The 27473-nt window shown below is 42.1% G+C and overlaps 1 protein-coding gene across 1 annotated transcript; it reads right to left on the minus strand.

Annotated features, from left to right (window-relative positions):
* Positions 1 to 436: 436 nt before the first annotated feature.
* On the minus strand, positions 437 to 27374 carry LOC120989084 (glutathione S-transferase theta-1-like). The gene is made up of 5 exons (XM_040416965.1): positions 27224 to 27374; positions 10403 to 10490; positions 10163 to 10313; positions 3738 to 3914; positions 437 to 1113 (listed from the first exon to the last, which is right to left on the minus strand). Exons 1-5 carry the CDS (start codon positions 27336 to 27338, stop codon positions 895 to 897), a joined length of 750 nt encoding a protein of 249 aa, XP_040272899.1. The 5' UTR covers positions 27339 to 27374; the 3' UTR covers positions 437 to 894.
* Between the last annotated feature and the right edge of the window lie 99 nt (positions 27375 to 27473).

Consider the following 27473-nt stretch of genomic DNA (forward strand, 5'->3'; position numbering starts at 1 on the left):
CAGAAATGGCAAGTCAGGCCTTCTCGTCCCACATCAGTGTCTGACATCATAAAAGCTCTTAAGGGGAATGGGTAAAAATTCCCACAGACGCACTCCAAAATTTTGTAGAAAGCCTTACCAGAAGAGTGGAAGCTGTTTTTGCTGCAAAGGGGGGAACCAAATCCATATTGATGCCTACAGATTTAGAATGGGATGTCATAAAAGCTCATGTAGGTATAATGTATAGATTAGAGATGAGCAAATCTCAAAATTTGTTTTGGTCCGTTTGAATCAGCCAAGAAATTAGTTTCGGGTATGAATCAATTCTACTTGAATTAAAAGTGCTTTAAATGCCTGGAAAGTCTTTCTCTCTTCGTCTCCGTCTCTCTGTCTTGAAAAACTGGATAAAACATGTTGACTTTACATTTAGTGTACTTTTTAACAGTGCACATTGATAAGAATAGACAAATATTCCCCTTGTGTCTTCTACAATCTGAAGTTTTATTTTTCAACTGAGATCTAAAATTGCAGTGGATTATATTTATTATTAGACTGAATTTCCTTAGGCCCACTAGAGAAAATTATTCTGGAAGCCCGCGCTTTGCTTGACCTTAGTAGATCTGCTTTATAAGGGGCCCTGTTTTATAAAAGACCCCTTATTGTGTCAAAGCTTGGGCCCTTCAGAGGATCCTCTGGCACTTTGGTGAGCCAGTAAGACCCTGGTTATTTTTACCAAACAAATTGCATGAGTAAATATTTTATATTGCTTTCTATACAAAAACTGGGATAAACGGTGTAAAATTAGTTTCAAATTTCATGAACTACAGATACTGCAACAAAAACTTTGTAAGCAGAATTGCTTAAATGCGTATATATAAGCCTTCTCTGATTAGATAGATTGCATTTAGGAAGGCTTTAGCACAACCACATTCCACAGTTCGAAAACAGGAGAAGTCTGCCTTTGAATTGCTCCTTAACTTCAGGAGTCAAGAACTTAAGCTGTCGTTCCCTGGCATTTAGGATGTCCTCATGAGCCTCTCTGAAGAGCTCTGGCCCCAGAGCATCCTCAACTCTCTGTTTCCATGCTTCAAGCGTTGGTCTTTCTTCAAAAATGGGTACTCCACTTGCAATTACCTGCAGAATGGAGAACAGGAAACTCAAAATTATCAAAGATGTTTGCAATATTTTAGTACTAAACTGAAATAGGTCATTATTGCTGATCAGTGGGTAGCACTGCAACATTCTGTAGTTATGATTTTGAATCTAACTCAGGCAACTGTTGCAGGGAGTTCATATAATCTACCTGTACTAGTGTGGAATTCCTCCAGATATATTGGTTTCTTCTCACACTACAAAAGCTTTCTGATAAAACTTCAAAAAGTCATGATCTACTTTCTGTTTATAAATACAATGCATTCAGAAAATCAGAAAGTTCACATTTTGTTATGTTGCGGCCTTCTACTAAAATAAAATAAAAATAGTTTTCCTTCATCAATCTGCATAAGTTGCTATGAGAATTGAAATTTAGCTCTGAGGGCCTCCCATTTCTCTGGATCATCTTGAGATATTTCAACATCTTGCCTGGAGTCCACCTGTGAAAAATTAAGTTGATTGGACCTGATTTGGAAAGACACACTCATGTCTAGATCTCACAGCTGACAATGCAAATCAGAGCAAAAAACAAGCCATTGTGAGGAAAAAACTGCCTGTAGAGCTCAGAGATTGAAGATACCAAATGAAATCTCACTCGAGGTGAACATGTGACGTCAATCTGAGCGATATTTTGCACGGTATCTTTAATCAAGATGGATGCGACGGCCTCTCAGCAAGCAAATCGATGAGGTGAGTATTTTATTTTTTTTGCTGCCATTTGAGGAAAAATAGATTCCAATTTTTCCTGAAATTCAGATTGAAGGCAATTTTTTGGGCTTCGATTCACTCAACACTAGTGCAAATCTTGCATCATCCATCATACTCAAGAAGATTGGACACTGTAATTACTGCCAATTGTGCTTCAACCACTGTAAGTACTGAGTAAAGGTCTGAAATGTCAATGCAATATTTTAGTTTTTCCTTTTTCAATAAATTAACAAAGATTTCAAACATTCTGTTTTCACTTTGTTATGGGTATTGAGTGCAGAATGATGGGAAAAATTTAGATTTTTTTTTTTTACTTTAGCACAAGACCACAATGGAACAAAACATGAAAAAGTGAAAGAGTCTGAAGACTTTCCAAATGCATTAAATATTATATAATAAAATGATGGATTGTTCGGTGTTTAAACTAGGCTTTCTACTGCCACCTTCTGGAAATGGCTCCCTATAAATCAATGTGCGACTTTTTAAGAAGCCTTGGAACATGAAAAGGGAAAATAGCCAAACCAAATAGGGTGCTTGACCGTCATCAGTACCAAGTAGGATTCTGGCCTGTCATGTTCCAAGGCTTGTTTTAAAGTTTGACATTGACTGATAGGGCGCCAAATCCAGAAGGTGGAACTTATGGGACAGTTTTCATTCTCTGGGAGATATATAAACCTTTTCCTGTGTCCAGATTTGAAATTAGAAACAATAACAAAGTGGTATCCAGTATGTCTAAATGGAAAAAAAAAAGGTTTCATAATACAACAGAGAAGGCATTTTTTTTCTTTTTCCAGAAAGATGTAATGGGGCATTCTTATCTACCCTCCGGACATATAATCAATAATGTAAAATACAATATCTATGAATGAATCTATAAGATATTGCCGCCAGTACAAAGCATTAGGTCTTGGCTGAACTTTTTGAGGCCCATTATTTATTGTGTAAAAAGTTTGTTTTACTAGTTTTGTATTCTGATAATCGAGTCCAACCATGGTTTGATTAGTAGCCCATGGGCAAACTTTATGGGGTTGGCCTGTTTCTGGCTAATGTTAATCAATGTGTATGTAAAATGGCTATATGGTACTTATTAATATTTGTAGCCTTTGTTGTTATTCTGTACCTGTAATATTTTATATATTTCGCAAGATATACACTTTGTTGGCCAAGTCTTTTCTGCTGTCCACACTGAGGTTCTGTCCATAATTTGGCTGCTAATCCAGGGTCACCAGGCAAATAACTCAGTCTTCTCCATTGAAATACATTGCACCTGCCATCTGCACTTGTACTGGTGGGAGTTTAGTACAATGTGTTTGAATGAAGGAAACTGATGTGTCTGGTCACATGACCTTCCATCAGCGGCCATCTTATAGACAGGACCTCTATGCAGACAGCACAGAAGATCTGCCCAAGAAGGGGACATGGGTTATGAAACTGAGCAAACATCACAGAATATTGACAAAGACTTACTACATTAGTAAGTGCCTAACTTCATTTTACATACACGTTGGTCAACAGTAAATTGCCAGACGCTTTAAATAGTTGTCTTCATGTAAAAGGGTCACCTAAGACAACCAAAATTAAGAGCAGGACAATTCACAAAAAAAAATATAAAATGAATTTGTTTTCTTATTCCAAGTCTGACGTGTTTCTGGAATATCAAATAAATTCCTCAAGCTTTTGAACATATACTGTATGAGTTTAAGGGCTCTTTTTTTACTCTACTGGACAGTTTGGGGCTCTAAAAATCAAGTTTTCTTCTTCACATATGGTGCCTAATCTAGCTGCACATTTAAGGAAAGTTGTGTTAGTGGATCTTCTTCTGACTGGAAAAAAAGAATACCTCCTAAAGAATAGCTGATTAATATAATAAGTGTTTATCTGGGATACCATGTTCTCACCTGCATGATTTCCACAATAGCCACCAGATCTGCCAGTGATATTTCATCACCGGCCAGAAATGGTCTTCCGTGCAAGAATTTCTCCTCAAGCTGTGTCAAGATGTCTTTGAACTCCGAAAGGACGTAGTCAAGTGTTTCTGGTGCTGCTTCATGACCCATAATAGCTGGAGTCATACACTGTATAAAATTAAATTTAGATGTACCAACAAAAACTTTACACTAAAAATATTTAATGACACAAAGAGTAATTAAACAAAGGCCTAATCATTGCTTTCCACTTGGTTATTAAGATACATTTGAGCTCTAGTTACTGTCATTATGATCTACCTTGTACAGTCTGATAGTATTCAATCAGTGCTGCCAGTGTCAGACGGTGTAGGGACCCACTACCAACTGGTAACACCCAGCTGGACCCTCGTTGCAAACTGCTGACAATTCTTTTGGATCTAATCAAAGGAATAGTCGCGGAATGGTACAGCACAGAGTCATAAGAATAGATGCACCAAAATTGTTATTACAAGGGGAATGTAAGTAGTTGCCAAACCAAAGATTTAAGAAGAGGTGACAGGTCTTCTTTAAGGAATATCTGTATGTTGTGTGTCACTCTGGGTACTTCACGTGAAGAACAAAATCCAGATATCTGGATATTTTAGCATTGCAAAATATCATATTCCAGCTACAGTCCCCTACAGTCCACTACAGTTTTAGTAACCTCTTCCTTTTTGTAAAAGCAAAAGTTAAAACTTGCAGAGATCCTTATAAATTACCTTCATTTTTATGATTCTAGCACAGGTAACAACCAAACCACATTGAACTGACACGGTTATGCTGTATGACACGCAGAGGTAGTTTTTATATTGCAGTAAGGATTAAAATTTAACCTGATTATATGGAAATGCAAATTAAGTGTCTTATCCTCCAGAAATAGAAGATGTGTATCTGTATTTGCAGAATGTCTAGCTAAGCAGTGAATGTGCTGAATCATAACTACCAGATATGCAAATTGTTTTGTAGGCCATATTAAAAATATTAATATTAAGTACCATTCTTTGACAGGATTGAACGTTGCAAGAGTATTTGAAATTTAAACATTCCTAACATTTACTTGTAATCAAACAGTTAAAATTGCTTCATGCCAGAAAATTTTACATCATAAGTAGAGCTGAGCAAATTTCATATTTTGAAATTCGTTCACACTTTTTTCTTGGTTGAAGGTAAATTTTGTTATGGATTCAGTTAACACGGACCATAACGCAATTCTATGACGGAATGCATAACCGAATGCCTTTAGAGGCATTCCGTTATTAATTCCATCATAATAGAAGTCTATGGGCTGGAAAACGGATCCGTCCCATTTCCGTTATGCAGGGGAGTCCTCTCCTGCATAACGGAGACGGGACAGATCCGTTTTGCAGCCCATAGACTTCTATTATGACGGAATGAATAACAGAATACCTCTAAAGGCATTCCGTTATGCATTCTGTCATAGAATTGAGTTATGGTCCGTGGTAACGGAATCCATAACGCAATTCACCTTTAATCAACAAACGAAGCGTGAACAAATTTCATAAGCGGAAATTTGCTCATCTCTAATCATAAGAATAATAAAATTTATATTTTAGCACTGTAGATGTATTTTAGGCTCTGGTCTCATACTGTTTTTCCTTCCATCATATGTATTCAGTGACATACACTGCCCATTGACTTTCATGTGTAAAGAACAGTATACTTTGTTAGGCTAGTTTCACATTTGCGGCACAGCATTCCTGCAGTCTGTTCCGGCAGAAAACAGTCTGCCAGAGTTCACTGAATACCACATTGCTGGATGTCACCGAAATGCCAGCCGGCCATAGGGTCCAGTGGAGATCCGGCCGCTATCCAGCAAATATGCCGGTATTCAGCCAGAAAAAAACGCTGCATGCAGTGGCTTTTGTCCGGCCAATTCCCGCCATTCTATGCCGAAACAGCCTGCCGGAAGGCTGTGACGCAAATGTGAAAGAAGCCTTATTATATCCATTTGCATAGAAAAAGTGTGGCAGACACTGATCAGTTAACACTCAGTGCTATAATAGTACATTTCACAGATGGTGCTAGCTCAGGAGCTGGGTCTATGCCATGCATTCTCAATGCCAGCTGTATTGTACAACCAGCACCTGGCTCTCACTGTTGACACCTGAGATGTCATGGTTAATAGCGACCTGGGCATCTGAGCAGTTAGATAGAGGGAGGGAGATTATGGCAGCCAGAATTACTATGTTCTGGCCTCTATTACATCCGACCTCTCGCAGGATGTAATAACTGTCAGTAGATATCACCATACACCCATATACTGTAATAAAGAGGTATTACAGTGTGTAGTACAAGTGATCAAACAATTGCAGTTTCATATCCCCCAAGGAAACAAACAAAAAAAAAGCTAAAGTGTTATGAATATTTAAAAAAATATATACTACAAATGCAACCCACCCTTTCTCCATTTCATATATATACACTCACCTAAAGAATTATTAGGAACACCATACTAATACGGTGTTGGACCCCCTTTTGCCTTCAGAACTGCCTTAATTCTACGTGGCATTGATTCCACAAGGTGCTGATAGCATTCTTTAGAAATGTTGGCCCATATTGATAGGATAGCATCTTGCAGTTGATGAAGATTTGAGGGATGCACATCCAGGACACGAAGCTCCCGTTCCACCATATCCCAAAGATGCTCTATTGGGTTGAGATCTGGTGACTGTGGGGGCCATTTTAGTACAGTGAACTCATTGTCATGTTCAAGAAACCAATTTGAAATGATTCGAGCTTTGTGACATGGTGAATTATCCTGCTTTAAGTAGCCATCAGAGGATGGGTACATGGTGGTCATGAAGGGATAGACATGGTCAGAAACAATGCTCAGGTAGCCGGTGGCATTTAAACGATGCCCAATTGGCACTAAGGGGCCTAAAGTGTGCCCAGAAAACATCCCCTACACCATTACACCACCACCACCAGCCTGCACAGTGGTAACAAGGCATGATGGATACATGTTCTCATTCTGTTTACTCCAAATTTGGACTCTACCATTTGAATGTCTCAACAGAAATCGAGACTCATCAGACCAGGCAACATTTTTCCAGTCTTCAACAGTCCAATTTTGGTGAGCTCGTGCAAATTGTAGCCTCTTTTTCCTATTTGTAGTGAAGATGAGTGGTACCCGGTGGGGTCTTCTGCTGTTGTAGCCCATCCGCCTCAAGGTTGTGCGTGTTGTGGCTTCACAAATACTTTGCTGCATACCTCGGTTGTAACGAGTGGTTATTTCAGTCAACGTTGCTCTTCTATCAGCTTGAATCAGTCGGCCCATTCTCCTCTGACCTCTAGCATCCACAAGGCATTTTTGCCCACAGGACTGCCGCATACTGGATGTTTTTCCCTTTTCACACCATTCTTTGTAAACCCTAGAAATGGTTGTGAGTGAAAATCCCAGTAACTGAGCAGATTGTGAAATACTCAGACCGGCCCGTCTGGCACCAACAACCATGCCACGCTCAAAATTGCTTAAATCACCTTTCTTTCCCATTCTGACATTCAGTTTGGAGTTCAGGAGATTGTCTTGACCAGGACCACAACCCTACATGCATTGAAGCAACTGCCATGTGATTGGTTGACTAGATAATCGCATTAATGATAAATAGAACAGGTGCTCTTAATAATTCTTTAGGTGAGTGTATATAAAAAAGAACAAAAAAAAAATTGTCTTTCCACTTTTGTAACGCAATTTATTAAATTATTCCATTATTTAACTGACATGGCGAACAAATAAACCCAATGCTAAAATTGTTGTTTTTTGGTCACTTTGCCATTCCACCTAAAAAAAATTCTATAAAAAAAGTCATCAAAGGTTGTTTGTGTTAAAAGAAATTACAGATTGCCCAGCAAAAAAAAAAAAAAACGAGCCTCCCTGGTAAGGCATTTACCAGTTTGAGAGCCTGAGGGGTAGAATGGAGGTAACAACTTCCCACAATCTGTATGAGAGGGCCATGTGTGGAGCCAGGGCTAAGAAACCATGTCAAGAACATACCCCTGTATCAGAGAAAATGCATATGTCATCAAACAAGGTAAGAAGATGGACCATTTCTAGTGCCACCTTGCCACTTGTGATTTGTGCACCATAGTTGTGCAATGTTCACAACCAGTGCCATTCCTTGGAGTAGACTGTATGTAACCCATTAGAGGCCATATTGTCATATTGCTATACTTTAGTAAAATTGTTTCCTTCTGCACCTCTCCTATGTCTGTGATTATTATTTACATTTTACCCTGTTTGCCCTTCTGCTCAGCTCCCATTACACCTCCATATTGTCCCATGAGTCCTCAGTGCTTGCCTTCAGCTACTTTCAGCTGCTACCTTTGGGCGGTACATCCCATGTTTGGCTAATGTCCTTGATGACTGTCATTGTAAAAGTCATGGCATAAGTGCAAGATACTGTACACTGCACATCCTAAGAATAAAACTCCAGGTGCTCAGACATTTACATAGAACCAACAACACAGGCAATATTAAAATATGCAGGAGTAACAATTTATAGTCGGTAGTAAAAGCTACCTCTAGACAGATATATGCTCACAGTTAATTAGTTTTGTATGTCAGAAGGACAAGAGTGGGTCAAACAGAATATGGAATTTTATCCCATATATGTATAATGTCTAGAAAGGTTTGTAACATTTCTTATTAACCCTTGTTTTGTTTTTTGCTCCTCACATTCTGAAAGCAATATAGAGTTTTTACAGGGATGTAATTATATAAGGTACTATATACTTTTTTGCTCCCAGGTATATGTGCCCATGTTTTTTATATGTGTGTTGCTGTGATTGTGTATACCTGATTGTATCCAAACCAAGCCATATTTCGAGGAATACTTTTTTACAGATTATTGTCGAGTAGCATTCTATATACATCCCACCTACTGTTGATCGCAAATATTCTAATCGCTAATTTTTATTGTAAATATTGGCATTTCGAGAATTCGAGAATATCTAGAATATAGTGCTATATCTTCGTAATCGTGAATATTCTAGATTTTTTTCATCAGTACCCATGATCCAACACTGCTTCTTGCTTGTGGGCCAATGAGAAGGCTGCAATATCTTTGAATTTAGGAGTAGTGTTGATCGCAAATTTTTGTATCGCAAATTTTTATCACAGATTTTACGGTTGCCGATTTTCACAATCAAGAAAATAATGACTGGAGATCTTGAATTCACGAACATAGGATGAATATTCACCCAAATTCGAATATTGCCACTGCCGCTCATCACTGATCCCATCCACCCATTATGATAGGACACCAGGGCCTGTGTGTGACTGCTACCTCTGCATTACCTATAACTAGATGCCTGATAACAGTTGAGTGCTCTCTGATAAAAAGTATCGTCAATTTTAACAGCGGCTGCTGTGCGCCACTGATCCCCGGCTTACCATCGAGGTCCCGGGCACCATGTTCAGCGGTGATCTGCTGCCAGTGTTTCCTTTCAGCCCTGGCTACAGCATGCTTGCTGCTTGTTTCCTGCAGCATTTCCTAAGGGCCAGCGCACATATATAAGTGGCTCAGCCCCCTTCCCAGAAGCCTTAGTGTCAAAATCCTTGTGTCCTGTTTAGGTTCTTATTATCTGCTGGTCAGTGGCGTAACTAGAAATGACTGGGCCCCACAGCAAATTTTTGAACAGCCCCCCTAGCAACTTTTTTTGAACCCCTCTGCTCCTGTGCAACCCCAACTCCTATGGCTAGTCTAGATCATTCTCCTAGGTGAAGCCCGGCAGCCGCTCTATCGGTTTCCTACATGTATATACTGTATATGATTTATTGTATAATAATGTATTGTATAATACTGTTGAGGGGGCCCTGATGATAAAATCTGGGTGGACCCCTTCTGAATTCGGGCTCCAAAGCAGCCGCTTCCCTTGCTTCCCCTTTAGCTACGCCCCTGCTGCTTGTGTTCCTGACTCATACTTGTATTCCTGGACTCTAATACCTGTTTAATACCTGCCTGCTCGCCTTGACTCTCCTGTTGCCGACCCAGATTGCCTGACCTGTACCTGTGCCACCTGACCTGTTGCCTGTTTGACTTCGCCTCCGCCTCATCCTTTGGTCCTGCACTGTTGCTCCTGGTTACGAATCAGCCTGTACCTCTGGAACCTTGCCCAGGTATCTCCTGGTCCACCTGGACCAGCTGCCTCATGTGCCAATCCTCCTCAAGAGGTAGCGACCTGGTGTTCCCCTCGGGAAAGTCTATCCCCACCATCAGGGGTAATGTGAAGATCCAGGTGTTCACTTAGACAACGCCCTTAGAGGAGGTATGACACAGTGGTTTCACACCTCCTGTTTCGTGAAAGCAGTCCACGGAACAATAAATAGTGCCAAAGTTTCTCCATGTTCCACTTACCTTAATCCAGAAAACTCTACAGCCATGAGGACGTGTGTTGGTGTGCTGCCAAGCCAAATATTCATCAATGCGTGCACGTTTCTGAAGGTTGGATGGATACCAGTGGTCAGGGGTGTTACATTTTTGTACCAGGTAACGGAGAATGGCCGTACTGGGAATAAATTACAAAGGAGTTTCTGAAAAATGAACAAATATAGTTATTGGAAACAAAATTGTAGAATAGAAAGAGTGTATTTTCACCTCTCAACAAGTGTGAAGTCTCCATCTTTGAGGACTGGAACTTTATGAAATGGATTTATTTTTTTAAACTCTTCAGAGAGATGATCACCTACAAAGATATATGTAAAAATAAGATATAATCATGTTCAAGTAAGTTACATCTTAGTTCCCAGAGAACTCAAATTCTCCAATGTGTTGAGTTACTGTGGATACACAAGAAGAGCAGGGACAGCAGTAGGTACATACCTTGCTCTACTGTATAGATACAGATAGAATAGGGATCATATGCTAATTATAAATCATAGAAATCATAGACTTCTTTAGGGTAGGGCTACATGAGGTGGGTGAAAATAACACGGCCACTAAATCTAAAACCTGTGATGACTGTAAAAAATAAAATAAAAGATATATGTATATATATATATATATATATATATATATATATACACACAGTCAGGTCCATAAATATTGGGACATGGACACAATTCTAACATTTTTGGCTCTATACACCACCACAATAGATTTGAAATGAAATGAACAAGATGTGCTTTACCTGCAGACTGTCAGCTTTAATTTGAGGGTATTTACATCCAAATCAGGTGAACAGTGAAGGAATTACAACAGTTTTCATATGTGCCTCCCACTTGTTAAGGAACCAAAAGTAATGGGACAGAATAATAATCATAAATCAAACTTTTTCACTTTCTAATACTTGGTTGCAAATCCTTTGCAGTCAATTACAGCCTGAAGTCTGGAACGCATAGACATCACCAGACGCTGGGTTTCATCCCTGGTGATGATCTGCCAGGCCTCTACTGCAACTGTCTTCAGTTCCTGCTTGTTCTTGGGGCATTTTCCCTTCAGTTTTGTCTTCAGCAAGTGAAATGCATGCACAATCGGATTCAGGTCAGGTGATTGACTTGGCCATTGCATAACATTCCACTTCTTTCCCTTAAAAAAACTCTTTGGTTGCTTTTGCAGTATGCTTTGGGTCATTGTCCATCTGCACTGTGAAGCACCGTCCAATGAGTTCTGAAGCATTTGGCTGAATATGAGCAGATAATATTTCCCGAAACACTTCAGAATTCATCCTGCTACTTTTGTCAGCAGTCACATCATCAATAAATACAAAAGAACCAGTTCCATTGGCAGCCATACATGCCCACGCCATGACTCTACCACCATCATGCTTTACTGATGATGTGGTATGCTTAGGATCATGAACAGTTCCTTTCCTTCTACATACTCTTCTCTTCCCATCACTCTGGTACAAGTTGATCTTGGTCTCATCTGTCCATAGGATGTTGTTCCAGAACTGTGAAGGCTTTTTTAGATGTCGTTTGGCAAACTCTAATCTGGCCTTCCTGTTTTTGAGGCTCACCAATGGTTTATATCTTGTGGTGAACCCTCTGTATTCACTCTGGTGAAGTCTTCTCTTGATTGTTGACTTTGACACACATACACCTACCTCCTGGAGAGTGTTCTTGATCTGGCCAACTGTTGTGAAGGGTGTTTTCTTCACCAGGGAAAGAATTCTTCGGTCATCCACGAGCTCACCAGTGCGTTCCTTCTTTTTAAGAATGTTCCAAACAGTTGTTTTGGCCACACCTAATGTTTTTGCTATCTCACTGATGTGAGCCTAATGATGGCTTGCTACACTGATAGTGACAGCTCTTTGGATCTCATCTTGAGAGTTGACAGCAACAGATTCCAAATGCAAATATCACACTTGAAATGAACTCTGGACCTTTTATCTGCTCATTGAAATTGGGATAATAAGGGAATAACACACACCTGGCCATGGAACGGCTGAGAAGCCAATTGTCCCATTACTTTTGGTTCCTTAACAAGTGGGAGGCACATATGCAAACTGTTGTAATTCCTACACCGTTCACCTGATTTGGATGTAAATACCCTCAAATTAAAGGGCTTCTGTCACCCCACTAAACAGTTTTTAGTTTTTTTTGTTACTTATAATCCCTATACTGCGATTTATGCATACATACTGTAATTAATCATTTTGGTTCAGCAGATTCTGTTAAAAACGTACTTTTAAAATATGCAAATTACCTTGCTACCAGCAAGTAGCCGCCCTACTTGCTGGTAGCAAGGTAATTTGCATATTTTAAAAGCCGCATCCTCCTATCCTAAAGACGCCCCCTTTGCATGTTGCTTGACAGGGCCAGCGGACGGGATCTTTCTCTGCTGGCCCTGTTTGCTATTAAGATCTCGCGCCTGCGCCGTAACGGTATTCAGTCAGCGCAGGCGCACTGAGAGGCGGACGCTCGCTCGGTCGCTCCATCCTCAATGCGCCTGCGCCGATGACATCACATCTACACCAGGCGCAGGCGCATTGAGGAAGGAGCGCCGAGCGAGCGTCCTCCTCTCAGTGCACCTGCGCCGACTGAAGACAGGTACGGCGCAGGCGCCAGATTTTGAATGCAAACAGGGCCAGCAGAGAAAGATCCCGTCCGCTGGCCCTGTCAATCAACATGCGGAGGGGGGCGTCTTTAGGATAGGAGGAGGGGGGAAACTTTTCAAGATGGGTGGTGACCATGGCGGCCATTTTGAAGTCGGCCATTTTGAATCCAACTTTTTTTTTTTCAATAGGAAGAGGGTCATGTGACACATCAAACTTATTGGGAATTTCACAAGAAAAACAATGGTGTGCTTGGTTTTAAAGTAACTTTATTCACAGCATAGACGATTGCCTTCAGATGATACGAGATGTGCAGCACCTGAAACTACGGATACTGGAAGCCTGTGCTAGCATTTCTCCTGCGGTGTTGCTATCAGTGTGTGAAGAGTGGGAGAAAAGGGTTGCATTGACAATCCAACACAATGGGCAGCACATTGAAAGCATTTTGTAAGTGGTCAAAAACTTGTAAATAACTCATGAAAGAATAAAGTTACGTTAAAACCAAGCACACCATTGTTTTTCTTGTGAAATTCCCAATAAGTTTGATGTGTCAAATGACCCTCTTCCTATAAAAAAAACAAAAGTTGGATTCAAAATGGCCGACTTCAAAATGGCCGCCATGGTCACCACCCATCTTGAAAAGTTTCCCCCCTCACATATACTAATGTGCCACAAACAGGAAGTTAATATCACCAACCATTCCCATTTTATTAAGGTGTATCCATATAAATGGCCCACCCTGTATATCTAATATATAAAGCTGAGTGTATGTATGTGTGTGTGTGTGTATGTACTGTATGTATGTATGTTCGCTAAAGCAATCTGCACCGTCGCATTTACAATCACGAAATTTGGCACACAGGTACATCAGGTGTCTGGGAAGGGTTTAGACCAAGTCTCAGCTCTCTAGGACGTATCGTTCCTGAGATATTCCCAAAAAATGCATTAGCCAATGGAAACTTGGTCACATGACCCTTATCAGCCAATAGAAGCTCGCAGGCCATTAGCCTCCACATACACAGTTTAACTCCAGGTTTCCATAACAACCCAGCCATTTTTATTCACTGCTGTAGGTGAGCTTTAAAGAAAATCTGTCACCAGGATAATTGCTATTGAAGTAAAGCCATGGCTTAATACCTGTGGATGACACTATTAAGGGAGCGGAGTGCTGTGGAAGTCACAGTTCAGGGGGCAGGTAGGGTGGCTATTCAGGCCACCCTGAAAAGACGGACTTAAAACCCCGCCCCAAGGTCTCACTAAGCCACGCCTCCGATCCGGTTAGGCCACGCGCCCTCCCACTCCTCAGTCGACAGGGATTGAAAAAATGAAGTTAAAAATCAACTTCTGTCAGCTGCAGAGGTGGGAGGGACGGTGACTTTCTCCCTGCAGCTCACTCTCAGACAGCACAGTGCTGCTGTCTTAGAGTGAGCTGTTCAAAAGGACACGCCCCCAATATGGTTAGGCCACACACCCCACTCAGCTGACAGGGATTAAAAAAAAAAAAAGTTAACCCTTTAGTAACCACACACATTTTTAACAAATTGCATTCCAAGAGTTATAACTTTTTTGTTTTTTCATCAATGTACTTATATAAGGTCTTATTTTTTGCAGGACAAGTTGGAGTTTTTAATGCACCATTTTGGGTACATGTAATGATTGATTAAAGACAGTTGTTTAGCTAAAAAAAAACTTAGTTTACGTCAGTAAAAAGGTGTATTAGTGGTCACTAAGGGGTTTAAAATGAACTTCTAGGTCCTGCTAAACTGCGCCCCCGATCCAGTTAGGCCACTCCTCAGACGACAGGGATTGAAAAAATGAAGTTAAAAATCAACTTCTGTCAGCTGCAGAGGTGGGAGAGATGGTGACTTTCTCCCTGCAGCTCACACTCAAGACAGCACAGTGCTGCTGTCTTAGAGTTAGCTGCTCAAAAGAACATGCCCCCGACTTGGTTAGGCCATGCCCCCTCCCACTCCTTAGCCGACAGGGATTAAAAAATTAAGTTAAAAATCAACTTCTAGGTACAGGCTGCTGTCTGAGAGTGAGCTGTTCAAAAGGACATCCCTGTGTTCATCCAGGCCCTGCACCAGACGGAGGACAGGGAGTCTAAAATCCGGACTGTCCGGCCTAAAACTGGACCTTTGGCTACACTAGGGGCAGGCTGCTATGGAGGTCACAGTTAAGGGATGGTCCGCTATGGAGGTCAGTGTTAAGGGGCAGATTGATGTAAAGGCCACTGTTAAGGGGGGGGGGCCCCTGTGGAGGTCATTGTCAAGGGTGTGGTATGCTGTGAAACTCACTGTTAAAGGGGAAGGCTGCTATGAAGGTCAAAGTGAAGAGGATGAGCTGCTGTGGAGGTCCCATTTTAAGGAGACGGGGCACTGTGGGGGGAGGCAGTGTTAAGGGGTGGGGGGCTATGGAGGTCACTGTTAAGGCGGTGGATACTGTCAATATCTTTTAATGACACACACAAACATTAAATTAAATAGATGAAATATACCCAGGTCCTTCAGCTAGTATATATATATATACACTCACCTAAAGAATTATTAGGAACACCATACTAATACGGTGTTGGACCCCCTTTTGCCTTCAGAACTGCCTTAATTCTACGTGGCATTGATTCAACAAGGTGCTGATAGCATTCTTTAGAAATGTTGGCCCATATTGATAGGATAGCATCTTGCAGTTGATGGAGATTTGAGGGATGCACATCCTGGGCACGAAGCTCCCGTTCCACCACATCCCAAAGATGCTCTATTGGGTTGAGATCTGGTGACTGTGGGGGCCATTTAAGTACAGTAAACTCATTGTCATGTTCAAGAAACCAATTTGAAATGATTCGAGCTTTGTGACATGGTGCATTATCCTGCTGGAAGTAGCCATCAGAGGATGGATACATGTTCTCATTCTGTTTATGCCAAATTCGGACTCTACCATTTGAATGTCTCAACAGAAATCGAGACTCATCAGACCAGGCAACATTTTTCCAGTCTTCAACAGTCCAATTTTGGTGAGCTCGTGCAAATTGTAGCCTCTTTTTCCTATTTGTAGTGGAGATGAGTGGTACCCGGTGGGGTCTTCTGCTGTTGTAGCCCACCCGCCTCAAGGTTGTGCGTGTTGCGGCTTCACAAGTGCTTTGCTGCATACCTCGGTTGTAACGAGTGGTTATTTCAGTCAACGTTGCTCTTCTATCAGCTTGAATCAGTCGGCCCATTCTCCTCTGACCTCTAGCATCCACAAGGCATTTTTGCCCACAGGACTGCCGCATACTGGATGTTTTTCCCTTTTCACACCATTCTTTGTAAACCCTAGAAATGGTTGTGCTTGAAAATCCCAGTAACTGAGCAGATTGTGAAATACTCAGACCGGCCCGTCTGGCACCAACAACCATGCTACGCTCAAAATTGCTTAAATCACCTTTCTTTCCCATTCTGACATTCAGTTTGGAGTTCAGGAGATTGTCTTGACCAGGACCACACCCCTAAATGCATTGAAGCAACTGCCATGTGATTGGTTGATTAGATAATTGCATTAATGAGAAATAGAACAGGTGTTCCTAATAATTCTTTAGGTGAGTGTATATATATATATATATATATATATATATATAACAATAGGAAAATGAGCGGGGACTCTTGGCAACCAAATTGGCATATGCAGAAAATATTTATTATTGAATCCCCATAAAATACAAAGTAATAAAATGTATAAAAACAATGCAGCAATAATAAAAAACATTACAATCACATATACTATGGTAGATATAATCGATACTATATTCGGTAGAAAATATATTCGATAAAATTATTCAATATATTGAATGGTAAAAAATTCAGTGTTAAAATATTCGATAATAAAATATTCGATACCACTTGATAATATAGTCGATAAATTCAATGGTATATATCACACCAAAGACTTCAAGTATTGTCCAGATCTTGGGAAGGAGGAGGTATTTCCTCTAGAGCTCTATCCCAATTTGGGAAACTGAGTGTCACTTTAAATATTGTAGATGTATTCACTGGGAGCACGATATGTTCATAAAGTATCCACAGGAATCCTGATAATATGAAAAGTCTCTTATAGCATTTCCTTTTAAGGTCGATGTAAACTTTGAATCGAAGTAAACTTTAAATCGATATTTGGCTTACCGTCTAGTGTCTGCTGTCTCCCTGTTGCTACAATGGAGCTTTAAATGTTTGCCAGCTTATTCAGTCGCTCCATACAGCAAGCTGGTTTGAATTTCGCGGGAGTTCCAAAGATCGCGGGAGTTGCCACTCTATTCCGCAATTTCCTTCGGTGCAGCTTTCTACTATAAAAATAGTTGATCCTTTACTGTAGAGATTTTCTTCTGTATGGCCATACAGTGTTATCGGAGGCTTTTCAATGCAGGTACATCACTTGTTTCACCATACGCATTTCGGGTAGATTCACTCTCCCTTCCTCAGTGGTCGAGTGTCAGCCTGCTTGGCCTCCATTTTTATCCATTCCTTAATTACTTCCCAAATCTAAGACACCTGTTGTTCATACTACTCCCAGTTGGCCAGGGAATCCTCCCACATAATCAGGGAGTAATTCTATACAGCCTTAATGTCTTTTTCTTACTTGCGGTTTCCATGCGTTTTTTTGGGGACACATGCGTTTTTTGGCCCAGATGTCCCAATTGGTGTGATATATCATTGTGTGAAATATAAGCTTAATATCGAATTGCTAACACTTATAAAATGACATTTTGTGATAAAAAAATTATTAAGCAAATGCTGAAGATTAAAATACCATATAACAATATAAAACAATAAATAATAGCTGTGAGGAATCTTGAAAGTTGGAGATTTGTAGGAATCCTAGAATTCTTAGGATTTGATAGAGAAAAGGAGGGTGGGTATCTAGGAGCCAAGGACACGTCGCAGCGCCGATAGACGGCCTAGCATGCGACGTGCCATCGGCCACGAGACACCCAACCTACATAAATCCAAAAATTCCCAACTCCGAATTAAGGCTTTTCGGTTGTAGAGATCCAAATTCATAAATGCGTCTGGATTCTATCCTAGACATTTGTCTAATAAAATCCCCACTTCTCCAGTGTTTCTCCACCTTCTCCAGTGCCGTAAACACCAGACTCGATGGATCCTGATTATGCATCTCTTTATAATGTTTAGATAGGGAATGTTTATCGTACCCCTTCCTGATGTTGGCAATATGTTCGGCCACTCTTTTTTTGAATGGCCTCTTGGTACGTCCTATGTATTGTCTGTTACAGGGGCACTGGAGAAGGTAGATAACTCCACTGGAGTCACATGTAAGACAATCTTCTATCTCCCAATTATAACCGTTCTGAGTCGACGGGACATTAGTCGTCAGGCAGGGTTTTTTATTCATTCTACAACCCATACACCTTCCACATTTGTAAAAACCCTTCAGACTCAGCCAAGTTCGTGAAAAACTCAACTTATTCTGTTTCCACGGTTTTACGGTAGGGGCCACCTTAATACCTAGATTAGGTGCCCTAGTGAAGGTAATCGTCGGAACAGTCGGAAGTAGATGTCCCACAATTTTGTCATTCAACACTTGGTGCCAATGGGTTTTAATAATTTTCTGAATCTTCCTATAGTTCTCATTAAATGGAAGAACAACCCTCATGGCTTCTTCTTTATTTTGGGTTTTATCTTTCTCATTTTTATCTATCTCATTTTTATCTTTATTGTCCTCCTTATTGAAGAACTCTCTTCTATCCAATTTTCTAATTTGGTTGAGTGACTCCTCCACTAAGTTTTCAGGATATTCTTTCTCAATAAATTGTCTTTTCATCTCAGTGGCTTCCATCTCAAAAGTGTGTCCCTCTGTGCAGTTCCACTTTATCCTACGGAACTGACCAGAGGGAACATTTGTCAGCCATTTCGGCAGGTGACATATATAGTCAGTGCTACATGGGCGGTGGTGGTAATGGGGTGGACATGAAACATATATATGGTGGCACAAGTGGTAATGGAATTATATATATATATTTCTATAGGCACAAAAAGGGATCATTATACATACTGAGGGGTTTTGGGAGACATATCTACAGAGAGCACTGTTGGGGGGCATTATTTAAAATAGAGGGAACTACTGAGGGGCATTATTTATCCTGGGAGAACTGTGGAGGGAATTATCCACTGTATGTCTTGGCGGCACTATGAGTGCATAATATATACTGAGGGCACTATGGGGGCATTATATATACTGAAGGTACTATGGGAGTTATTATAGATACTGGCTGCACTGCAGGGTTGTTTATTTAACCTCTTTAGGACACAGGGCGTACAGGTATGCCCTGATGTCCTGGTACTTAAGGACACAGGGCGTACCTGTACGCCCTGTGTATTTCCGAACCCGGGCCTGGGGCCAATGCGCCGGGGGGTCCTGTGACTCCCCCGTGTAGGCGATCACAGCAAACCGCAGGTCAATTCAGACCTGCGGTTTGCTGCGTTTCCGGGTTATCTGGGTCTCAGAGGACCCGATAACCCGGAACAGGATGGTGATCGGTGGTGTGTTTTTACCCCACCAATCACCATCCTGCGATCCTGAGAGGTGATGTGACATCACCTCTCAGGATCGCCTCTGATTGGTAGGTGGGCGAGCGGGCGGGAGATTAAAATGTTGCCAGCGCTCCTCTCCTCCTCCTTTTTCCCCTTTTTTTAGTTAGTCTTTTTTTTTTCTGTTAGTTTTAGGGATAAGTACGCAAACACCCGTGCCCCCACACACACGCAGACACACACTCCCCTATGGCCCGCCGGATGTTCTCGGCCGAGGAGACATACGCCCAGCTTGCCTCTGAGTCCGAGAGTCCTAGTGAGGACGAGGATGACCCCACTTTCCTGTTGTCATCTGCGTCCTCCTCATCATCTAGCGATGATGATGAGCCCCCAAGGCGGCGGAGACGCCGCCAGGCGGAGCAAGGGGACCGCCATGCTAGGGACCTTGTGGCCCACCCTAGTACGAGCCGCTCTGGGGCTCGTACTAGTTTTCCGACCCACCAGTTAAATCCACCCCACTGCCGGTGAACTTGTCTGGTGTACCCAGAGCGATTTGAGCCTGTGATTCCTGAGTTTGTAGGCCAATCAGGAATCCAGATTTCCACAGTGGGCTTCACTGAATATGACTTTTTTAGTCTTTTCTTCAGTGACCAACTGGTAAATCTAATGGTGAAGCAAACAAACCTGTACACCCAACAGTTTGTTGCTCAACACCCGGGCTCCTTTTTGGCTAGGCCCGGTGGCTGGACCCCGGTCAGTGCAGCCGAGATGAGGACATTTTGGGGCCTCGTGCTGCACATGGGCCTAGTCAAGAAACCTAGTGTCAGGCATTACTGGAGTGGGGACGTCCTCTTCCAGACCCCACTTTACAGTACGGCCATGACACGTACCCGGTTTGAGGCCATCCGGAAATGCCTGCATTATTCAGATAATGCAGCATGTCCCCCCCAAGGGGATCCTGCCTATGACCGCCTGACTCGCTGGTCATCGATCACTTTTGGGCGAAATTTTTACAGGCCTATGTACCTGGAAGGGAGGTCGCGGTTGATTAGTCTCTCGATGCGTTCAAGGGGATACTCATTTTCTGCCAGTATGTTCCCTCAAAGCGGGCGAGGTATGGAGTAAAGCTGTACAAACTTTGTGAGAGTACCTCAGGTTACACTTACAATTTTCGGGTGTACGAAAGGCAAGATTCCCGTATTCAACCCCTAGAATGTCTCCCCACTCTGGGTGTTAGCGGGAAACTTGTGTGGGACCTTATGCACCCACTGCTAGATAAAGGTTATCACCTGTACGTGGATAACTTTTATACTAGTATCCCCTTTTTCCAGTCCCTCGCTGCGAGATCCACGTCCGCTTGTGGGACCGTGCGGAAAAATCAACGCGGCCTCGCTGCCCACCCCCTCCAGGTACCTATCCCCAGGGGTGAGACCTGTGCCCTTACCAGTGAAAACCTGTTGCCGGTCAGATATAAGGACAAGAGGGATGTCCTTGTACTGTCCACAATTCATGGTAACGGCATCACCCCTGTCCCTGTGCGAGGTACCGCAGCAACGGTCCTCAAGCCCGATTGTATCGTTGACTACAATCGGTATATGGGAGGAGTTGATTTCTCTGATCAAGTCCTCAAGCCATATAATGCCATGCGCAAAACCTGGGCATGGTACAAAAAAGTTGCGGTCTACTTGGTGCAAGTTGCCTTGTACAACTCTTCTGTGCTTTCCCGGAGCGCTGGCAACACAGGGACATTCCTTCAGTTCTATGAGGCAGTCCTCAAGGCCCTGATCTTTTCTGACCGGGAAAGAGCAGGCCGGAGTACCTCGGGAACTGAAGGGCGCCCGGATCATCCCTGGCCAACACTTTCCAGGTGTGGTCCCCCATACTGGAAAGAAGGGACGAACCCCAAAAAAGTGCAGAGTGTGCATCCGGGCCTCTGCATTGACGGTTGCTTCAGGGATTACCACACTTCCATGGAGTACTAAATTTATATCCCAATTTAGCCACTGACAATCGGATAAAAAAACTGGCTCTCAGACTTGAGACACCAAAATAAATTGTAAAAACTAAAATAATTAAAAAAAGTATACAAATTAGGTATCGCCTCGTCGGTAATAATCTCCTCTATAAAAATACCTCATGACCTAACCCCCCCATATTAACACGGTCCAAAAAAAAAAGAAAAAAAAGTGCAAAATAACTCCAATAACTCTTGTGCAACACCTAAAGGGTTAACAAAGTTCATAAAATCAGTTTTGAATACCTTGAGGGGTGTAATTTCTTAGATGGGGTCACTTTTATGGAGTTTTTACTCTAGGGGTGCATCAGGGGGGTTTCAAATGTGACATGGTGTAAATAAGCCAGTCCAGCAAAATCTGCCTTCCAAAAACCATATGGCGCACCTTTCCATCTACGCCCTACTGTGTGCCCGTACGGTAGTTTACGGCCACATATGGGGTCTTTCTGCAAACTACAGAATCGGGGCAATAAATATTGAGTTTTGTTTGGCCCTTGCTTTGTTATTGGAAAAAATTGATTAAAATGGAAAATTTGCCCAAAAATCTAAATTCTGAAATTTTATCTCCATTTGCCATTAATTCTTGTCTTGTGACACACCTAAAGGGTTAAAGACGTTTGTAAAATCAGTTTTGATTAGCTTGAGGGGTGTAGTTTCTAGAATGGGGTCATTTTTGGGTGGTTTCTATTATATAAGACTCACAAAGTGACTTCCAAACTTCTAAGCCTTGTAACATCCCCAAAATATAAAATATCATTCCCAAAATGATCCTAACATGAAGTAGACATATGGGGAATGTGAAGTAATAACTATTTTTGTAGGTATTACTATGTATTATAGAAGTAGAGAAATTGAGACTTGGAAATTAGCAATTTTTTACAAATTTTGGGTAAATTTGGTATTTTTTTTATAAATAAAAATTAATTTTTTTTACTTCATTTTACCAGTCTCATGAAGTACAATATGTGACGAAAAAAACTATCTCAGAATGGCCTGGATAAGTCAAAGCGTTTTAAAGTTATCACCACTTAAAGTCACACTGGTCAGATTTGCAAAAAATGGCCTGGTCCTTAAGGTAAAATAAGGCTGTGTCCTTAAGGTGTTAAAAAAAGGCAATAAAATTTACAAAATTTAACAGATTTTAAATACAGAGGCAAAATAGACATTATAAATGGGTAGACGGATAGAGCATTGATGCAACCACTGATGCAAAATGGTCATACAGTTATCTGTTTTTAACATCCATTTTGTCGTGTGAATGTACCTTAACTCTTGCCATTAGCTCTTATTAGGGCTCATTTTCATTACTATACTTGCCATATTTAATGACAGAGTGATGACCATTTCAACTCCCTGTCACTTCAGTAGCATCAGACTGACATACTCCCGGCCCAGAGTTGACAGAGTGACATACAGTGATATTTAAAGTGGTATTCTGGTTTGAACGATTATATTTATTTATGAGAATAGTGTGTGGAACCATTTTCTAATTTATATCTATTTAAAATTTGGGTTGTAGACCTTTTTATATCCATGCATTTGCCTGTCCCTAAAGAAAAAATAAGGTACAGTCCATTTTTGTATCCATAGAGAGATAGATATGACTAAACATTGCATGAGTCATGTGAGCAACCATTTGACCCAGTTTTCAGTTAACTACCCGTGTAACAGGTGTCAGAGCATATACAGTATATACACTAATACCTCTCGCAGCAGCTTTTCATGTCTGTCAGTCTCTGGGTAGAAGCAGATTTCTGTGTCTGCTGTGTTTTTTTTTTTTTTTTTTTTACACTTAACTTTATTAACCCTTAAGATACCAGAGTTTTGTTTTCATTTTTCTTCCCTATCTTCCTTGAGCTATAATAGTTTTTTTTTTCCATTCGCATATCCATATGGGGGCTTTTTTTTTGCTGTAATTTCTAATGGCACCATTTAATATGGCATACAATGTAGTGGGAAGCTGGAAAAAAATTCCAAATGTGTTGGAATTGAAAAAATTGGTTTTGTCCCTACGGCGTTCCCCTTGTGGCAAAACTGACCTGTGCGCTTCATTCTCTGGATCAGTATGATTGCAATGATACCACATATGTATGTTTTTTTTTATGTCTTAGGGCTCATGCACACGACCGTTGTTGTTTTGCGGTCTGTTTTTCACTGATCCGTTGTTCCGTATCTGAGGTTTTTTTTTCTCTGATTTAAGTCCTCTTCCGTTCCATTGTACCACAAAACATATCCGTATGGTTTCCGTATGCGATCCGTTTTTTGCAGATCGGAAACTGAAACAGTAACTTATTAATCACCAAACACATGAGCAATATGGGCTGGGCATAGCATTTCTACAGTATGGATCCGCAAAATATGGATGAAATACGGATGACATATGGATGTGTTCTGTGTGCGTTCTGTATTTTTTGCGGACCCATTGACTTGAATGGGGCCTCGGACCGTGATTTGTGGACAATAATAGGACATGCACTACTTTTTTGAGAAACGGAAATATTGAAATACGGAAACGGAATGCACACAGAGTACCTTCCATGGTTTTTGCGGACCCATTGAAGTGAATGGTTCCGCATATGGTCCACAAGAAAAACGGAACGGAAGCGGAAAGAAAATACGTTCGTGTGCATGAGCCCTAAGGCTGAGTTCACATCAGCGTTCAGCCTTTCCGTTCTCCTGCTCAGAAGCTGTCTTGCATTTAAAACTGGCGCTGGATGCGCCGAAGTTAGGTAGAGGCCTGTGACTCCTCATAACCGCCAGATATAGGGCTTATTAAGACCAGAGTCTAAAACGCTGGTCTTATTAAATGTGCTCCTATTTATCTAATATTAGCACGGTTGGTTATAGTTAACTGTGAATTCTCTTTTGTAGATACTGTTGGATAAACATAGCATGAGAAAACGAACAAAAAAGGCACATCTAACAAATGTAAAGAGTAAACTCATTTACTATAATACTTTCCTACTATCAGCTTATACAGCAATCTACTGTGTGCTGCCCTGGGTGTGTTTTCCACTTGCTACAACAGAGATATAGTAAACAGTCCAAAGTGAATGGCTCCAGCTAAAGATTAACCCACAGATGTCATGTTTTTCTCAGAATGCTGTGTCATTCCTTGTTGTAATACGTTAAATAGTGCATATTGTTCATTTTATCCTTCTTAAAAATAATTGTTAATGAATGAACTATACAGTATACAACTATAGCTATACACATAAAATATCTCATTTAGGCCTCATGCACACGACCGTTGTGTGCACCCGTGGCCGTTGTGCCGTTTTCCGTTTTTTTCGCGGACCCATTGACTTTCAATGGGTCCGTGGAAAAATCGGAAAATGCACCGTTTTGCAGCCGCATCCGTGATCCGTGTTTCCTGGCCGTGAAAAAAATATGACCTGTCCTATTTTTTTCACGGCCAACGGTTCACGGACCCATTCAAGTCAATGGGTCCGTGAAAGAACACGGATGCACACAAGATTGGCATCCGTGTCCGTGATCCGTGGCCGTAGGTTAGTTTTTATACAGACGGATCCGAAGATCCGTCTGCATAAAAGCTTTTTCATAGCTGAGTTTTCACTTCGTGAAAACTCAGAACCGACAGTATATTCTAACACAGAGGCGTTCCCATGGTGATGGGGACGCTTCAGGTTAGAATATACTAACAGAACTGTGTACATGACTGCCCCCTGCTGCCTGGAAGGTGCTGCCAGGCAGCAGGGGGCAGCCCCCCCCCTGTAGTTAACACATTGGTGGCCAGTGTGGCCGGCCCCCCCTCCCTCCCCTGTAGTTAACTCATTGGTGTCCAGTGCGGCCGCCCCCCCCCTCCCCTGTAGTTAACTCATTGGTGGCCAGTGGGCCCCCCCCTCCCCTGTAGTTAACTCATTGGTGGCCAGTGGGCCCCCCCTCCCCTGTAGTTAACTCATTGGTGGCCAGTGCGGCCGGCCCCCCTCCCTCCCCTGTAGTTAACTCGTTGGTGGCCAGTGGGCCTTCTCCCCTCCCTCCCCCTCCTAATTAAAATCTCCCCCCTATCATTGGTGGCAGTGGAGTGTACCGATCGGAGTCCCAGTTTAATCGCTGGGGCTCCGATCGGTAACCATGGCAACCAGGACGCTACTGCAGTCCCGGTTGCCATGGTTACTTAGCAATCCATGTCACTTACCAGTAGGAGGAGCTCCCGGCCGGACCTGTCACTTACCAGTAGGAGGAGCTCCCGACTGGACGCAGACCATCGCAGCTCGCAGGTAAGTATAATGGTTCTGCAAATTGCTAAGTAACCATGGCAACCGGGACTGCAGTAGCGTCCTGGTTGCCATGGTTACCGATCGGAGCCCCAGTGATTAAACTGGGACTCCGATCGGTACACTCCGCTGCCACCAATGATAGGGGGGAGATTTTAATTAGGAGGGGGAGGGAGGGGGGGGCCCACTGGCCACCAACGAGTTAACTACAGGGGAGGGAAGGGGGCCGGCCACACTGGCCACCAATGAGTTAACTACAGGGGAGGGGGGCCCAGTGGCCACCAATGAGTTAACTACAGGGGAGGGGGGGGCCCACTGGCCACCAATGAGTTAACTACAGGGGAGGGGGGGCCACTGGCCACCAATGAGTTAACTACAGGGGAGGGGGGGGGCCGGCCGCACTGGCCACCAGTGAGTTAACTACAGGGGAGGGAGGGGGGGCCGGCCACACTGGCCACCAATGAGTTAACTACAGGGGGGAACTGCCCCCTGCTGCCTGGCAGCAACAGGCAGCAGGGGGCAGTCATGTACACAGTTCTTTTAGTATATTCTAACCTGAAGCGTCCCCATCAGCATGGGAACGCCTCTGTGTTAGAATATACTGTCGGATTTGAGTTTCACGATGTAACTCAAATCCAACGGTATATTCTAACATAGAGGCGTTCCCATGGTGATGGGGACGCTTCAAGTTAAAATATACCATCGGATTGGAGAAAACTCAGATCCGATGGTATATTAACTCCTGACTTTACATTGAAAGTCAATGGGGGACGGATCCGTTTGAAATTGCACCATATTGTGTCAACGTCAAACGGATCCGTCCCCATTGACTTGCATTGTAATTCAGGACGGATCCGTTTGGCTCCGCACGGCCAGGCGGACACCAAAACGACTTTTTTTTCATGTCCGTGGATCCTCCAAAAATAAAGGAAGACCCACGGACGAAAAAACGATCACGGATCACGGAAAAACGGTACCCCGTTTGGCGGACCGCAAAAAAATACGGTCGTGTGCATGAGGCCTTACATGTAGGTCAAAAATGCTCAACACAAAGAATCCAACTTAAATGTGCATCTTCAATGCAGAAAGGACACTAATTTGTAATAATACCAGTTGTAGTGATGACATATAGGAGTGGAAATTGGAATCACTTTGCAGCTTGTAAGGGGAATATGTTCCAGAGCTGCATTAACTTTAGCCATTAAATAGCAGGTTGTTTTATTATCTATAGATTTCAGTGGTACAGCAGGTATATCTGCTCTTTCTGGTAATAAAATACTCCAGAACACAGGAAAAACTGCTAAAAGTCAATTGAGCCTTGCTACATATCTGATATTTAGATTTAGTATCAAGGAACATTTCTGTATATAAACCCATTCTGAGAAACCAATAGTTTAAAAAAATATATACGGTATATCCCAGCACTATGTTAGATGATGACAGAAATCCATATATGGCCAATAATATTGAGAGCGCTATTGCCGCAATGATTCTTTCCTTTAGGCTGAATGCAAACAACCGTATGTAATTTGCGGGTTCCGCAAAATACAGATACCGCCCATGTGCATCCCGCACTTTCCTCAGTTCCTATTATAGCTATAAGACATGTATACTTCTCTTAATCCTGAGGCAAAGGGCAGGAGTTGCCAAGCTAACCTTTAAACAGCTTCATCTCATGGTGCTTAAATGGGATTTTGTTAGCTTTTGCAAAGAGATAAACAGATCTGCAGGGCTGGGAGAACAGGTCCAGGTAAAGCTCCAGTTCAGACATACTGTAGTGAGATCCAAGCTTCTGATAGTCTCTGTGCACCTGGACGGAGCTATTAAATGGATTTTTTAAAGCGCCACCCAGACAAACCTCTGCACACACATTACCACTCCCATCATCAGTGAGTTTTAAAGGAGA

Source organism: Bufo bufo, chromosome 2, assembly GCF_905171765.1.
Source record: "Bufo bufo chromosome 2, aBufBuf1.1, whole genome shotgun sequence".
Classification (NCBI taxonomy): Eukaryota; Metazoa; Chordata; class Amphibia; order Anura; family Bufonidae; genus Bufo; species Bufo bufo.